Source organism: Arvicanthis niloticus, unplaced genomic scaffold (genome assembly GCF_011762505.2).
Source record: "Arvicanthis niloticus isolate mArvNil1 unplaced genomic scaffold, mArvNil1.pat.X pat_scaffold_631_arrow_ctg1, whole genome shotgun sequence".
NCBI classification, from domain to species: Eukaryota; Metazoa; Chordata; class Mammalia; order Rodentia; family Muridae; genus Arvicanthis; species Arvicanthis niloticus.
The window spans coordinates 1-17473 of record NW_023046247.1 but is presented as its reverse complement, the minus strand read 5'-3'; the positions used below and the strand labels follow the sequence as shown (position 1 = coordinate 17473).

Sequence of the window (17473 nt, the reverse complement as noted above, 5' to 3'; positions counted from 1 at the left end):
CCGCCCACAGCAGACACAGAAGGCTAGCTGGTGCAGAGACGTTTAATGGCAATTCGTATAAACCAAGCCCATGCACAAGTAGAAAGTGCTCGTGGAGCCAGCCGGGGACTCCCGCCACGCCAGGGAACCAGACTCCCGGCCGCGCAGCGCCTTAAATAGATTCTTCACTATACTCTGTATGTTACAGTTATGTACAAACCCCTCCCCACGGGAGCGGGACTCCGCCTCGCGATCCTATGTACACCCCCTCCTCTTTGGCCCCTAAATGAGCGACCAGAGTCAGAGTGATGGGGAAGACAGGGCCAGGAAAGGAAGAAACAGACGCAAACATGCGGAGTCAGGTTGGGGCAGAGTCACCCCTGAAACACGAGGGCGCGCGCAGCGAAGGCAGCGGTGGGGACCGAGGCGAATACATTCATCAGAGACTCGTTGAACAAATAAATAAGGCAAGTCAGGAAGGTCCGAGTCAGGTGCAGGCAGGAACGGGGTTATGGAGAAGGTGCAGGCAGGGCTCCGTAGGTCACAGCTGAAGATGCAGATATGTGGGGCACAGGTCTTCTGGAGCCAGGGACCAAAAGAGTAGGCACGACCAGAAGGGAGGAAACGTGTAAGGCTGGGGATAGGGGCGGGGTTCTACTAAGGGCTCCCAAAAAGGTGAAGGGGAAGAGCTGCCGACAGGGGGCTCCCCTAGTCCCGAAAGCCCTCTCCTTGTTTAGACAGCCAGAGGGGGCCCCCAGGGTGTGGAGAAAGGCGGTGGAGAGGTCAGGTGGCCAGTCCTGGCTGGGGCAGCCCCTCTAGCTCCTGGTTCTGCTTCAATTCCCTCATTCTGCAGAGAGACAGAGATGAGTCAGAGGAGACTGATGGATCAGAAAAGGTGTCAGGGCAGAGATCCAGAGAGGTAAGGGGTTAGAACCTGTGTCGGCAGCGCCGCAGGAATCTCATTATTTTCCGGGCTGCCTGATCCTGCTTCTTGGTGAGAAAGGTGCCCCTGGTGGGAAAGAGAGACCTCATAAAACTCAGGCATCCCCAGTCCCCACCTTAAGACCACTGTAAGGAAAGGCAGGAGGGCTGGAAGAGAACAGGGAGTGGGCATTAACGAAGAGGTAAGCAGAGGGCTGGAGATGGGTGGGAAGGGGCGGTTCCTACTTGTTTCGAGCAGGAAGGGCGCCCGAGGGCCGGTGAGGAGGCCCGGGCCTGCGGCGGTAGGAGCGGTAGTGCTGTTGGATAAGCACAGCTGCTCGGCGGCTCTGCTGAAACCGCTTCTGTTCATAGTAGCTTCGGAACTTGCTCTGGATCAGGATGGCCGCCTGAGTCATTTTCTTATAGAGTGCAAACTGTAGGGATGGAGACGGGGACAAGGAGCTAAAATGCAGAGGTTTGGAGAAATCCAGACCTTCTCTGACCCACACACGGACGGCTGAATCAGACTACTCACACCCAGATCTCATGCCTAATACCTTAAGTGCAATCCAGGTCAGCTTGTGGAAAGAGAGGGGAAGTTAGGGCTCTCGTAGCACAGAGATAGATTGGGTAGGTGTGTGTCGGTATACTTTGGAGAAAATGCTCTAACCTGCTTGTACTTCCGATAACAACGTTGGATCACCGCTGCTGCTACCTCCTGCTGCTCCTTCAACCTCCGACCCTAAAGGAAGAGAATGAGACCTCATCTAAGCATCTCACAGACCACCTAGTAGGCTCTGAACCTCCTCTTCCTCCCTCCCAGAGTCTCCTCCTTAAAACTTTTAAAAAAACATTTATTTATTTTGTGTGTATATAGGCTGCCTGTGTGTAGACATGAGAAGACAACTTGAAGCAGTCAGTTCTCTTCCACTGTAAATTTAAGGGATCAAAGTTAGATGGTCAGGCTTGGTGGAAAGTACTGTGGCCCTGCCCCCATTCTTTCCCATTCCTACTTAAGGCCTCTGGGTGAGTGCTTGTTCTACAAAGCAATGGGATCCTACAGTCTTCCCTGGTCAAGGATAATTTATCCCAAGAACCTAGGCTCTGACCTTGTACTTTCGGAAAGCTGTCTGGATGACTCGTGCTGCCTCATACAGTTCCCGCTGCTCATGATCTGAGAGTGTCAGCAGGGCAAAGTCATTTTCCATCTTGCCACTGGTAGATGCAGAGAGGAACTCTGCCCAGGAAGGTGCCGGAGGGACAGCTAGGCGACCTCGTTCGAAGGGCAGTTCACTGTGGGGATAAGGAAAAGGATGTCACAAAGCATTTTAAATCCCTCTTATCCTAGCAAGAGGTGACTTGTAAGGACGGTCTTCAGCAACAGGGTCTGCAGAGTGGCTCTAGAGTTCACGAGCCTGCCCAGGTCCCTCCTCAAACACTTCAGGGCCTCAGCCAGAACCATGCTTTGACTATAAGGAAGCACACTTCCTCCCTCCCATCTTTCCCTGAAAAAAGAATCAAGAGGCTTTATTCTGAGCTGGTTACCTAGGAGGGGCTGAGCTGGGAAAATGGTCCACGTTCTCCAGGTAACTGGCTAGCCAGGACATGGTCTCACTGAGCCCCACAGTGCCTGTGTGCTCCCTTGGTGAGGCTCCAGCTTCAGGTAACTCTGAGAAGTCTTCTCGTTTAATCCGCTCTGGTGTGGCTTCGATGATCTGCTTGGCCAGTGAGATCATGTCCACCTGGATGAAGGGAGATGTGTGAACTCTGTGGAGCCCTAACTATCCATGTTCCAGCACAGCCTAAACTGTAGCCTTAAGCCTTACTCTCATCTCCTATCTCCTTTCTAGATACCAGCAGGCAAAGGCCCCAGGAACTGCTTTTCTGATCACTAGTTCTGGACTAAAGTTTCTCATCCATTCTTTCTTGCTGATTTCCTCTAAGGGATGCAGCCCTCTGTGCTGTTGTGTGCTAATAAACACAAGATACGAAGAATGAAGATCTTAGCACCCTTCTAGATTGTCCACTATCCCACTTGGACCCACTCCATGCTACACCATCAACATACATCTCCACAGGCCTGGCCCAAGCTCATCACTCCACTTGCTTCAGGTCTCCAAGAACCAGCCCAGGGCTTACTGTCCACATAACACTCTGGTGAATAGCTAGCCGTAAGGCCTATAAGCACTTCCCACTTTGCCATACTCTACAATGCTGCCCTCGTGGAGTTTTGTTTTGAGACAGCATCTCACTATATAGCCCTGGCTGTCCTGGAACTCACTATGTAGACCAGGCTGCCCTGGAGCTCAGAGATCCTCCTTCTCCTGCCTCCTGACATGGAGTTCTTGGTTTTTTTGGTTTTTTTTTGGTTTTTTTTGTACTTAAACTGCTTCCTAATTATACTTAGGCTTTCTAAAGCAGGTATGTCCACAGGTTTTGGCAGTTGGCTATATTTGAAGATTCATTCTCATTCACTCATTACATAATGCCTTCCTTAACTTTTTACCATGGGCAAGCCTTCTTCCAAGCCACTGTCAGGTGTTTCTGTCTTGCCAGTCTCTACTCAGACTCACTTCCTAGCTGCCTTCCATACTGTGTTTCTTAAGAACCTTTTCTCAGCTGAGTGTAGTAGTGCACACCTTTAATGCCAGCACTCAGGAGGCAGAGGCAGGCGGATCTCTGAGTTCAAGGCCAGCCTGGTCTACAGAGTGAGTTCTCGGACAGCCAGAGCTCCATAGTGAGATTCTGTCTTGAAAAACCAAAACAAAAAGAACCTTGCTCTTTATGGGTCCACAGATAATTACCACAGTACAGTTCTAAGTGAAGATATTTTCCAGAATTCTTAACCTCTCCTACCTCATGGCTGCTGGATTACAAAGTCTACAAGGAGCTAAACAAAGAGGTCCTAGACCTATAGCCAAAAAATAAATGGTCATTCTCCAGGCTGGTTATGCTTTATGGAAATCTGTGTCACCCAGCCTCTGCACCCTACTCTGCTCTTCTGAATCCATCAACAGAAGCAGTACCGGGATCACATCCACAGCTGGTGGGCTGTCAGCATCCTCTGGAGCAACCCCATCATCCTGGGCTAGTGGGAGGCCAGAAGGGGAGGGAGCAGACTCTTTGGAGTTAGTGGCTTCATAGTCCATGAGGAGTAAGGGTGTCTCAGGGGCACCAGAAGAAAGCTGGCCTGGGATCATCTCCATAGAAATTTCAGAGGCCAGCAGAGGAGCAGGGGGAGGACTGCCATCTGGGGCACTTGAATAGGCTGATGTCACAGAGAAAGTGCCATCTGACAGCTCTGAGGGTGAAGAGACGCTGCTCAGGCCTGAGAAAAGGGAAAATAGGTAAGGAGAGCAGGAGCTACAGGCTCCTCAAGTCTCTCACCCCAAGTCATCTGTTTCCTTGCCTGTTCTTTTTTTTTTTTCCTTTCTTCTTTTTAATTTATTTTATGTGTACAAGTGTCCGTCCCCCCCCCTCCCCCCAATATATGTAGGTAGAACTGGAGTTACAGACTGCTGTGAGCTGTCACATGGGTGCTGGAAACAGAACCCAGGTCTCTTAACCTCTAGGCCATCTCTCCAGTGCCTTCTCTGCCTGTTCTTTGTCCTGTTATCTCCCATCCTTGTCTCTCTGTCTGTCTCACCCTTTAGCTTTACTCTAGATTTTTCTTGATTATATTCTCTAAAAGGACCCAAAGCTCTCACCAGTGTCTGGGCTAGAGGATGGTGGGGATAGAGCAAGTGGGTGCTCAACTGAAAGCTCCTGTCTCTGCAGTTCCTCAAGGCAGCGGGCAAGGCGCACATGACCCCGAGAATGAGCCACAGATAGGGGTAGCCGGCCCAGAGAGTCAGGAATGCTCAGTGCTTGTCGGTTCCAGCAGAAAAGGAGCACAGCCGCTTCCAAGTGTCCCAGAGCACAAGCCCACATCTAAGAAACAAGGTGGTGCTGAGGCCTGTCCTCTTCCAGGGAGCCAGTCCTCAGGCCCTGACCCACCAGTATTTCCCCACATTCCTTTGAAGCATCCATTCCAGTTGCTTATTTTATTGGCCTGAGGGAACTTAGGAACATCCTTACCAGAGGGGTGCAAGAGAAATGGTCCACATTGAGCGGGTCAACCTCTTGCTCTAAGTCCAAGCTTCCTGTTTCCACACTCCTGGAGATGGGGGCGATGACAAAGCCCAGTCAGGTTAAACACAAGGGGTGGGGGGGACAAAGTAGGAACATCAGAACCAGAAGGACTGGAAGTGACCTTCTCAATTTAAGTTGGTCAAGAAGTCAATGTCTTAAGTCAGGATATTATGGATCCTCCAAATACCAATCTTCCCCAAGCACATGCCTTCCCACAGTGACCTCTGCTCCTTCCAGGCAGGGAACCAAGTTCTTATCCTCTGGTGCTTCAGTTTCAACAGTTTCCCAATGCCACACCCCCCAGCACTGCCCCAACCCAGGCTGCCCTGCTCACCGCCACTGGCTCAGAGTCTCAATGAGCCGAGCATAGCCCTGTGCAGCAGCCAGATGCAGAAGGCTCATGCCCCGGAAGGGACTTCCGTGGATCAGACGTTCAGGACCCCTCCAAGTGGACCGTGGGATCATGCTCTCTACCAAGACCACCACCCGTGCCTCGAAGCCAGGGCCCTGGCCTTCATCCTGCAGTATACACACGCATATACAGAGACTTGGGCATTTAGTCCTGCAGGTTATCTTCCCAGCTTCCACTTTTAGTATACACACACACACACACACACACACACACACACACACACACCATGTTTCCCACTCTTAAGTTCCCACTACTGATAACTCACTGGTTCTAGTTTGAATCCCTGTGTGGCCTCACTATCCCCTGACCCCTCTGCCCACTTCTAGCTCTTCCGGGAGCTAACCTTACACAATGCTTCCATGCTAGTTTTGACTGGTGACATGTCCACATATATTTTTCTGCACCAGGAACCATAGTCTTCTCTACATCCTTTCCCAGCCCTTTTCCTTCCAAGACTCTGAACCCATAGAGATCAAAACCCTGATTCCTCCATCATCCTCACTTTTACTTCCACCCTTCATCAGATCAGAAATAGTCATGCCACGAGGGTGTCCAGAATAGTCACTCTTGCCATGTGTGTGTGGAGTGCAGCAAGGTGATAGCAGGAAGAGGGAGGAGTACTGGCTGACAAGGCTGAGGTAGATGAGTGAGGAGAGCCATGCTAGAACCACTCGCATTGAGATCCTGTGTTCCCCACTGTAGACCATGGTCTTGGTTTAGAAGTACCTGAATTGGAGGAGCCTCTGGACCCTGCCCAGGTGCCTGCCCAGCTGCTGCGATCTCTGCCATCCTTTTTTCCATCTGCTCCAACCGCTCCAGGATGGACATCCGGAATTGGCTGTCTGTAGGGTGGGCATGGGAGCTAAGTAAGCAGGATCTGTGTGATGCTAGGAAGACTACTAGCAGTTGTACTCAAGATCTGGGGGTGAAGAATGGGGTGATGGAGCTTGCTCTTACTCTATACAACACCCCCTCACCCACTCATCTAAACAGAACTCCCCAAGACTCAGCTCTTGAGCTAAAGCTCCTAAGTCACAGTATACTAGAACTGGGATCTAAGAACCAAGGTTGTTTCCTCTAATACAGAGACAGCAGGAATTCCCCAGGGCCCATCTGGTCCTCAGCTAACCAAGCCACATAGTACCATGTCCTCTTCCAGCCTTTTCCTAAACAGCATGCTCCCCAAGTTCTTGCTCCAAACTCTACCATTGTCCTCCACGCTGGGCTGAAGTTTCCAAGGTCCCCCTCCTAAGTTAACCACTACTCCAAAGACTATAGTTGAAAACCACTGCCTACCCCAGCAGGTCCCCTGCAGCTATTCACAAAGGATGGTTGGGAAAGGAAAGTAGCAGAGATGGATGGCTATGCTCATCTCCCTCCTCCCAACTCCATGCACAAACCTACACACACATGTATACACATAAACATGAGCTATATCCATCCCCTTCTGAGATCAACAAGGACAAGGAGAGAAAGTGAGAGGGGAGCAGAACCTGGGGAAAACAACACAGAAAAACAGTGAAGACTGGATGTTCCACAATGCCATGACAGAGGGAATGATGAGCAGAAACTCAGGACAGACAGGGGAACAGAAATTTTAAGGTGACAGTGAGGAAAGAAAGAACAGAGCCAGTAAGTCCCAATCAAGCAATTAGAAAAGAAGATAAGCATGATCAGATAGAGTTCAAGGAAACTGGGAAGAGAGGAGACCCAGCAGAGAGATGGCACAATGATTAGAATAAAGTGATGAACATCCAGAGCAGGCCAGAGCAGGCCAGGGCAGACCAGAGCAGGCCAGGGCAGGCCAGGGCAGGCCAGGGCAGGCCAGGGAAGGCTACTGAGGTCCAAGGAAGACAGATTAAAATCACACAGACAACCCAGCAGTGCTAAGGCCATGTGACAACTGTAACAGGAGCACACATATGTGCACACGCGCACACACACATACATACACTGCCAAAGAGTGAGGCAAAAGTAGCAACCAGAAGCTCTAAGAGAAGGAGGAATGGCAGGAGACAAGAAGACTAACAGGTATGATAGCATAACTGAGAAGAATCACAAAGCAACAGATCTACCTAGAGGAAGAAAAGCAAACTCTGAGGAAGCAGCAGACTCAGAATTCTCAGATCACCAGAAAAGAAAACAAGTAAAAGCAGAAACAAGACCAAATAAATATGCTTGTGAGCATATGGACTTGTGTATGCCTCTATGGGTAAGAGAGAACACTTCAATAATAGCCATGTTAATACTATTACACGTTTCCATTTTTCGTTTTTCTGTAATTTCTAAAACTCCTATAATGAAAACATCTTTATCATCCAAAAGAAAAACAAAAATAAGTAACCTATAATTTTTAATTTTTTTTAAATTTTATTTTATATGCATGGGAGTTCTGCCTGCATGTATGTCTGTGTACCACTTGAATGCAAACATGTCATACCTAAGATCTGGGTCCAAGGGCTCAGTACTTACCATCCAGTGACAACCAGTCAAGCTGTGTACTGGCAGAGACAGGAACCGGCGGGCTCGATACTCAAAGAGCACAGAAGCAGAGAGAGGGCCTTCCCGCCCCAGCCACCTGCAAAGACACCAGCCCTACCTCATGGGCTGGGGAGAACAGGTCAGAAGGGAGGGCTCTGTCCTTGCTCCTTTCCTGGCTGGTTTCCTGATTAACTCTATTAGAGCCAGTGATGATGATTCCTTATTTCTCCTGTTCCCTTGCTGTGGGCCAAGAGACCCTAGCTTCAGCAGTGTGGCCTTTGCACTAATGGGGAGGGGAGACTCTTTATTCAATAACTTAATACCTTCTAAGAACCAGAGGAATTATTGCATGTAGACCCTTAAGGGTGTTGCTCAGCAAACGTGATGGTAGTTAACTCTTTTAATCCTTTAGACCAGAGTTCAGAGGTCATGACCCTTATTGAAATGCAGGAAAGGGAATCTGTCTGTTTACCAGCCGTGTCCAGTAGGAGCTGTGTCCAGAGTCTCAATGTCTACCACCCTGAGGATAAAGCTGGCAGGTTTCAACCTCTAGACCAGAGCCCCCTAGTTGCCAGCTTCTCTGACCTTATCCCTGTTTCCTTTCTTATCCCCTTCCCTTTTGACTGGGGCTGTGGTGACTAGGAAAGACTACAATACTGCTAACCTGTCCCCCAAGGAAGACAACTGTTGAGTGTTAGATTGTAAGGAAGGGTGGTGGCAGAATAGAGGCATAGACCATTGCTGTCCAGAAGTTTCTACAGTGATGGGAATGCCTACATCTAAAATACTCAACTTGGGAGCACTGGAATGTGTGGTGATTGAGCACTTGAAATATGGTTAGTATGCCCGAGGAAACAGGTTTTAAATTTAATTAAACAAGTACATATGGCTGATGAGACTCCCAGGATTGGTACAGAAGACCCTGGCTCTATCTAAGCTACAGAGGCAGTATAGACATTAGAGATCCCTTTAGCCAAATGCTTAACCTTAGAGGAAGAAAACACAAGGGAGGTGTAGAATTTTAGAGAAGATCACTGGTTAGCTAACAAGTAGACTTCTTAGATCAGATCCTAGATTTGCTGACATTAAGGCCAAGCTCTTCTATATGCAGGGGAACTGGGCACTGTGCTTCAGGGCTGGAAGCGGTCTTTGTCCAGTGCTTCCTGGAAATCTGGAGGTCCTCACCCATCTTAACTGTCCATAGTGGCAGTCCCTCCCCATATCATTCCCAATCTCCATACCAGGACAGTAGCAGCGTAAGACACCAGGCTGGACCAGGGAGGCCGGCACTGCGATGTGATCGAAGACGCAGGAGTAATGCTCTGCGGCCTCCGTCCAGGGGCCTGTGATGAGCACCTTGACCCCACCCTGCAGACACAAATCAGACAGTCACATGACTGCAGTTGTGCTAGAGTCTCAGGGTTCTGCCGAGTGCTTATTTATCTCATCAGAACTAAGTTTTCCTTCTGTCTTTTTGTTTTTTGATTTAAATAGAATCTCATAAAACTTAGGCTGGTCTCAAACTTACTATGTAGCTAAAGATGGCCTAGAATTCCTGATCATCTAGCTTCTGTTTCTTGAGTACTGGGATTAGCGTGCCCCACCTTTCCTCAGTGCTGAGGATCCAGCCCAAGCCCAAGGCCTTGTCTATGCTAGGCAAATGTTAAACCACTGAGCCTCACCCTCAGCCCTTAACTAGAATGTTCTGAGTCTACCAAGAAGCAGAACTTGGGGCTCCCCAAGAGTGTCAGCTCTGCTGCTAAGCTCCTTCACTCCACTGCGGTTCCCCTTTCCCTCTCTAAGCACAGGAGAACTTCTCCACTGCTGACCACAGCCTCTCATCTGCTCAGAGTCTGCAGGCATCTCGTGTGTGTGTGTGTGTGTGTGTGTGTGTGTGTGTGTGTGTGGTCTAGGATTAAAGACCCCTGTATCCTTCCCTTAAAACAGTCACCAAGAACGAGGTCCCCGAAGGGGCTCCAGGAACATGGGAAAGAGTAGACATGGGAAAAGGTATGTGGGAAAACTGTAGTTCACATAAAAGTAAAGGTTAGAAGAGCCAGGAGGAGGAAGGACTTGGTAGAATCACTTAATGGCAGAGTATACGCTTAATAAAGATGGATTTGATTCCTAACATTTACGTGAACAAGGCCATGGGGTAAGGATTAATAAAATTCATTTTGAAAACTCCAAAAACTAATGGGAGAAGAAAAACCTGACTCACCTCTGGGTAGGACCACTCTGGGGAAAAGTCTGTGATGGAGTTAAGAGCAGGAGAGAGCTGGGGGGTTGGGGCAGGGACACCTGGAGCTTCATCACTGATGAGTTCTCCCATAAGGTCTGGGAATGATGAAAGACTGAAGGGCTCTAGCTCACTGGTGCTGCCAGCAGAGCCTCCAAACAAGGCTTCTCCTCTTGTCGCCCTGCCTGAAGGCTGCAAGGCGGCAGGGGAGGATGGGGATGAAGGAGGGGGTGAAGGGACAGGCCCCACTGTTCCCGGACCCCTGAGTTCCTCCCCACTATCATCATCTTGGATGAAGAATTTGTTTCCTCTTCTCCCACTTGCTCCCAGCTGTGGAGGGAGACCTCGAGCAGCTGCCTGGGGCTCCAGGGCAGCAGCAGGTTCCAGGGCAGGACAGGGAGTATGAGTGCCCTCTGCCTCAGGGAAGTCTGGGTTTACTCCTTGGCCCCCTCCGTATGTCTGGCCCCTTTGAGGGCTGTTGAGAAAACGATCAGGGTCAAAGGCAGGGCTGGGAGGAGCTGGTGGGGCAGAAGGCTCAGAACCTACAACCACAGCCAAGCTCACAGGAGGTCTAGGTTCAGCCTGTGGAGCCAAGTGTCTAGTGGGTGTCAGGCCCCCAGCACGTTGCTCTAGTCCTGTTAGGAGGAGGATAGCAGTGCCTCCTCTTGATGAACCCCCTTGAGAGGTAGGAGGGCTAGGTCTGATTTCTAGGGGTTCTGCAAATCCTGAGGAGGAGGAGGAAGAGGAGGAAGAAGAGGAAGATGGGGAGGTATGTGCCTTGGGGAGCTCTGGAGGAAGTGGAGCTCTCAGTGGTGGAGGTTCAGGGGGCTTGGAGTGGGATATAGAAGCCAGGGTTAAAGCTCGAGGCTCCACTTTGGGAGAGATGATGCGGTGTTTCGTGCTACTGCATTTGTGGGTAAGGCTCCCAGAACCTGGAGTGGAGAGAAGTAGGGAGAAGAGAAGGGATAAGATACATTTTTTTCCCTAGCAGCCCCTTTCTGGAAACACCCCCTGATCCCTATTCTTCCACTTCCCACACCCATCCCACCACCCCCCCACACACACACACACACACACACACACACACACACACACACACACACACACACACACACACAGTAAACCTAGAGTGTAATACTGATTATGACCACTGGGAGGCATCAAAAGTGGATCTCCCCCTCCCCTCCCTTCAGTTTCACTCAAACAGGACTAGAGGAACAGAGTGGGGGAGGAGTCCTGGCTTGAGGCACTAGCGAAAGGCAGAGCAAAAAGGACAAAAGAAGAACCAAATAGGATCAAACCTAAGGTTGGGTGTAATTGGTGGTATGTGGTAGTAGGGGAGGAATTACTGAAAGCACTGGGCAGATGAGCTGTGGACTGCCAGGATTGTATACATTTCTGGGGCTAGTACCCTCAGATCAGGAGTTCTTTGCTCATCTGGTCCATCTTTCTGGACATGCAAAGACTTGCAAATTAGTATGCAAATTTCATCAGGGCAGTTACTAAGCAATGTGGCTAACTGGGAAAGGAGTCCCAAAGTCAGGGGTCACTTACCAAGGCCCCCACTGCAGAGACAAGCATGGGTTCGGGGTGCTGGCTTGGTTGGGTGGGTGTCCAAGATCTGTTGCACCAACTGTTCCACGGAGAATTCCTCTGACCCATTCCCACAGCTCCACTTGATGCCATGAACTACAGGAGATTTGGGGGAAATACAGTGAGACTTTCAAAGTACCTTCATGTTTCCTCCCAACCTCTGATATGCTAAACTTAAAACTGCTCAGACATACAGCCCACAGCTGTCTTTCACTCCCCTCCACATTCCACATCTTAGACTGTACAGGCTCAGTATCCAGTATCCAAACAGGAAAGTGCCCTCCTGACTTAGAGAGAAATAGTTACCTACAGGGTTTGGGCACAGAACCCCAGTGCTTTTGGAAAATTCCACTCTCACTCTCCCTTAGAGTTCATCCCTGTTTGCTCCTTACACATGGGCTTCAGCTGTCCCAATAGCTCCTCACGTGACCACTTCAGCCATTCTCGCCGGTCGCTACTGATAGAACAAAAGATGGGGCTACAGCCCTTTCCACAATCCTCCAGGGCTGGGACGTTCAGGTAGTGCACAAGGACGATGTCAGGGTTCTGGGGGCACAAAGGCACAGAGAGAGCCATGGGGTCTAGGCCTCAGGAGCTTAGCCTCCAAGTCCTCACTGTCTTCTGGGCATCACCCCAATCCTAGTCACCTCAATTTCTATCATGTTCTATCTCTGATTTCCTTTCTACTTTTTCCCACTCAGAGTCTAGTTCACTTCATCTTTTGAGAACCCATTTTCCTCAAAGACCAGAAATCTGGCCGAGTTCTCAGTTCTTACCTGGAGCAGCCAATAGCAGCGCCGATGGAATGTGGGGACGATGGAAGAGTGAACGTAGCAGCCATAGAGACACTGCCAGGAGACAGGCTGGGGTGGGGGGAGGGCTAGTCTGCTCCCCAACTCTTCCTCTGTTCAGTTCCTTTGCAGGAATCCCAATCTTTCCACCAGTTCCTCTTCAGTCCTCTCCCTACCCCCACCTTCTTCCCATCCCTTCCAAATTCCAGCAGGCTTTAAGTCACGGTTGAGGGACAGAAAGAAGGGAACAGAGGAGCTGGGGGTCGGAGTGGGGTCTTACAAAAAGTACCCAAGTTGAGATGTGAGAAAGAACTCTAAGGGCAGAGAGGAAGTGCAGAAGAACGAGGATGTGGGAAGAGAAGCCCATGTTTAAGAATATCATTACTTGGATCCTTGAGGGAATTGTGAGGGAAGTGAGGGACTGTCCATCATGTCAAAAAGTTATCATGAAGGGCAAATGGGAAGTGAGAGTGAGCTCAGCCATCAGTCAGACTGATGAGCGGGAAGGGCAGACAACAGTCCCACACCCTGACGGGCTGGAGTGTGGACAAGGGCAAGGGCTCTTACCTCCATGCCCTGGACCTTCAGTTTCATGTGGTCCTCTCGGGTAGTCTTCCCATCCTTCCGCTTCTTCCAAAGGTAACCATCCTTCCGGTATTTCACCTTCTTACGATTGTAGAGGATAATGGAGCCATTTTGAGGCCTGGAAATGGGGGTGGGAGGCTTGATTTTTATAAACACAGGCCAGGATTTGTTACTCTTCACACTGGAGAGCTTTCTCACCTTGTCTTTGGGGCACAAGACAGCCACTCATCATGTTTCTCAAAGGTGATCAGGTAGGATGCAATCTCCTGTAGGAAAGGAAGCACTTGGGTAGGTGTCCCCACTTGGTCACTGTCTCAGGACCTCTGCAGAGGTATGCCACCTATTGTAAGGCTCTTCCAGTATGTGGACCCAGCAGGGCCACAGAGCCCTCTTAGGAACAGCAAGCTCTATCTCAGATGAAACCTGACCTTAGGCTGGGGATATAGCTGAATAACAGAAAAAGACGATGCTTGTTTAGCATGTGCAAGGCCCCAGGTTCAAGTACCCAGAGGAGAAAAACACCAACCTAACCTATCTCTCTGCCTACTAGAGCCTATATCATGGGGCCAGCTTCAAGTTTATCCTTTGTTCATATTAGGTACTTTCTCTGTGAGAACCATCAATCTGACAATTTGACACTGACAAGAACTCCAGGTTCTCTGTCTGTTTCCAAGGTTTTCAGACAAAGTATCACACAATTATCCCTGTATTTACTCAAATCCAGCCTGCTGGGCCTGCCAGATGTGCTCACTGTTTGCTTCCTGAGCAGACCTCCAACAACCACACCCTTCACAGTAGTGCCCACACTCCTCAGGACCATGAAATGTCTCTATGTGTCTGGAAGTCCTGTTGCTTCTCTGAACTTCGTGGGGGCTTTATAGACTTACAAGAACCATATGCAAACACTCCCATTTTTATTGACAGTACAGTCTCACTACATAACCTTGGCCTGCCCTATACTCTGTATGTAGACCAAGATGGTCATAGTTACTAATCTTAGCACTCTGCCTCCTGAGTGCTAAGATTATGGGTGTGAACCACTACCCCCCAGTTTTACAGATAATTCTAGTACTGAATCAATAATCACCAGTCACCAACTACATGCAAGGGAACATGTACACAAAATACAAAAGGTGTGACAAGAATTTTGTGCCTCTAAAAGGTGGTAAAAAGCAGGGACTCTGAGACAGACATGTGGGTACACACCTGTAATCCCAGCACTCAGGAAACAGAGGCAGGAGGATCAGGAGCTCCAGCCCACATGACTAAATCAGTAAAGTACTTGCTGTATAAGTGTGGACACCAATTCAGATCCCCGTAACCCACATAAAAAGCTAGGCACAACTGTTCATGCCTGGTGCCTATAATCCTAGTATCGGGGAAAGAGACACAAGATGATTCTGGGGCTGGCTGGCCAATCAGTGAGCTTCAAGTCCATTTAAAGACCCTGTCTCAAAAAATTAAGGCAGAATGACTGAGGAAGCCATATGACATAGACCTCTGCCTTCACAAACATGTGAATCAGAAGGATCAAGAGTTCAAAGCCAGGGCAAGGGAGTAGCTCAGTCAGTAGAGGGCTTGCCTAGCTTGCACAAGGCCTCGAGTTCATTCCCCAGCACTTCATTAACTATGCTCTGTGGCACACATTTAGAATCCCAACACTCAGGCAGTAGAGGCAGGAGGACTGGATATTTAAGGTCAACCTTGGCTGCATAGCAAGTGCAAGGCTCACGTGGACTACATGATACCTTGTCCAAAAACAAGCACTTAACACATAGAAACAAAACCAATCACTTTCTCTTCATTAACATCTACGGTGGCCGGGCAGTGGTGGCACACGCCTTTAATCCCAGCACTTGGGAGGCAGAGGCAGGCAGATTTCTGAGTTCGAGGCCAGCCTGGTCTACAGAGTGAGTCCAGGACAGCCAGGACTTGGATTATACTGAAGAGAAATGGACACTCATAAGGTCCAAGCCTTTACAATTCTATAATCTCCAAAGGCCTAGAACCATGCTCAGCACTGTGTGTCCACAGACATAGCACTCCACCTCCCCCAGCCCCAATCCCCCAAGATCCCTAGAAAACCTCATTTGTATTCCATCGGAGCCGCTCTGGAGGCAGCAGTGGGCATCGAGGAAGACACTCCAGCAGTTTCTTGGGGAGGAAGATCTTCAGGTGGTGGCTGTTCTCTAGAGGGGACCAGAGGAATAGCTTTGTTAGAGGCAAACAGGAAAGGAGCTAAATGTAAGGCCCCGAGAGGACCTGCACCAGGATGAGAGAAGAGGGAGCAAAGATTCAGAGGGACAGGCAGTAGCAAAACAAGGCTGTGCCCAAACTGAGAACCCATTTTGTGAACTTACCAGCAACCTCAGTGGTGTCCTTGGTATTCATGGTGAAGGTTCCAGGGGGCAAGGTCACCCCCGGCCTGAGGGGCCGGGGGGAGGGGGAGTCTGTGCTGCAAAAGGCGAGAACAAGGTCATGGGAGAAGCCCCCACTTTACTCCAAGATAAGGAGCTTTTGGTGAGTAAGGGGTGTAGAACTCAGTGCTGGTATCTGGGAAAGATGAAGAAAATGTGGAACTAGATTGTGACCGCAGAACCAGAGAATAGAGATGAAAGAACATAGTGCCGGGAACCAACAGGAGTTGGGAGACAAGACAGAACAGAGTGATCGTGAAGGAAGGGATGAGTGGGGGATGCTGACAGTGTTGGAGCATTCCCTAGGGCAGGAAGCTGGATCCTGCATGTCTAACCCAGATTCTCCTAGGCCCTGACAGACCTGAAAGAGAGAGTAGGTGAGGTCAGTTAGTAGATCTTTTTCCTCCACGGAAAATCAAACAGGAAAAAAAAAAAAAAAAAAAAAAGTCAGGGTGCATCTAGGAAGGGAGAGCAAGGTTAGAGCTAAGGGTGGGCCAGTTGTGAGAACTAGGGCTCTGGTCCTAGAAGGATGGCTTGGATGCTGGAGGAAAGCAGATCTAAGTCTGGTAACAAGCTGGGCTTTTGAAGACACACCCGAATTTCCTTCTCTCTTTGACTTTTTAGGGGAAGGGTAGATCTGATAACTGACCTCATGTTCGTGTTCTCGTTCTCTCTCTCATGTTCTCTCTCTCATGTTCTCTCTCTCATGTTCTCTCTCTCTCTCTCTCTCTCTCTCTCTCTCTCTCTCTCTCTCTCCCTCTCTGGGGTTGGTCAGGGACTGGGAGAATTTGGAATAGATATGTTGGAGCAAGCTTCCGGTGGGACATGCCGGCTTCCTCTTTGCAGCTAGAATTTCACTTTACCCAACACTCCTATTTCCCCAACCTCTGCTTCTTCTCTGGCTCCCAGCCTACCATATCCCCTCTACTGCTCTGGCTCCAGCCTGAGCCTCCGCCCTCTTAAGGAACAGATGGGAGCTGGAGGAGGTTCTCTGCGCTGGCTCTGCCAGGTGTCCGGGGATGGAGAGGGGGTGGAAGCCCATTCAGGATTGGAGGTGTGCAGAGAGGCTAGGATTGGGAAAAGGAGTCTCCCCAGGGTGCAGGTGCTCAGCTCTGTCTAGGCAGTTTGCCAAGGTGCAGAGCTGGAGCCGGATGAGACTGCGGCCTGAGAGTGGTGGTCTATGACACGACTGTCACGGGGGGGTAGGGTGCTCTCCCCAAAGTGGGCGGGGGTCCTGGGAGACTCCCAGATGTGGGAGGAGATCCCGCCCGCAAACCCGGATGTTCTGGAGAAGCAGCTGAGCAGAGTTCATGAACACCTGGCAGGCAAGGGGCAGTGCGGAAGCCCGGTGAGAGGGTCTGGGGACTGTCCCCGTACTCTCTGATCCGTGATGGGGCCCTGCGCCTAGCGGCGCCCCCTGGCGCGGGGAAAGAGGACGGAAGCGGTGAGGTGGGGGCAAACCGGGAGGAGGGACGGTGGTCCCCAGCGCCGCGCTCCACACCCGGGCGGCGTGGAGCTGCGCCCCCTGGCGCGGGGGCGGAGAGGCGGGCTAGAGGCCCTGGCTCTTACCTCCCGGGGTCCCGCGGGTGACGGCGGCAGCGGCCATTCTATCTACCCCAACCGACCCCCCTAGCGCCGGCTGACAGCAGCGTTCGACGTCAGTGCGCACGGGGCGGGGCCTCCCAATTAAGGGAACGGGGGTCGGGAAGGGAACCTGGGGTCAGCACACTTGGGGCTCTGGGCCAGTCTTATGAGACGCGCTGTTGGACTGTCCCTAAAGAGGGAGTAGCGCCGAGGAACGGGATCCGGAGGCGGAAGCTCCGCTAATTGACGTGACTGTGGCGCAGGAGGATGGGGCGTGGGCAGAGGTCCAGGGCCAGAGCCCTGGAGGCAAAGGAGAAATGCTGAGAATGCAGAATCCTTC

General features: G+C 50.5%; 1 protein-coding gene across 1 annotated transcript; it reads right to left on the bottom strand.

The window, feature by feature from the left end:
• Positions 1–24: 24 nt before the first annotated feature.
• Positions 25–17153, bottom strand: LOC117702260 (calmodulin-binding transcription activator 2-like). Its single transcript, XM_034493490.2, is given in 25 exon segments — positions 25–826; positions 914–988; positions 1147–1334; positions 1458–1478; positions 1571–1642; positions 2010–2193; positions 2446–2642; positions 3927–4228; positions 4608–4830; positions 4978–5056; positions 5366–5550; positions 6170–6285; positions 7916–7945; positions 7948–8014; positions 8016–8050; positions 9166–9292; positions 10146–11095; positions 11718–11852; positions 12149–12302; positions 12533–12604; positions 13115–13250; positions 13331–13398; positions 15218–15321; positions 15493–15587; positions 17119–17153. Coding segments are annotated over 24 exon segments (3615 nt in total). The 5' UTR covers positions 15524–15587; positions 17119–17153; the 3' UTR covers positions 25–762.
• Positions 17154–17473: the final 320 nt, after the last annotated feature.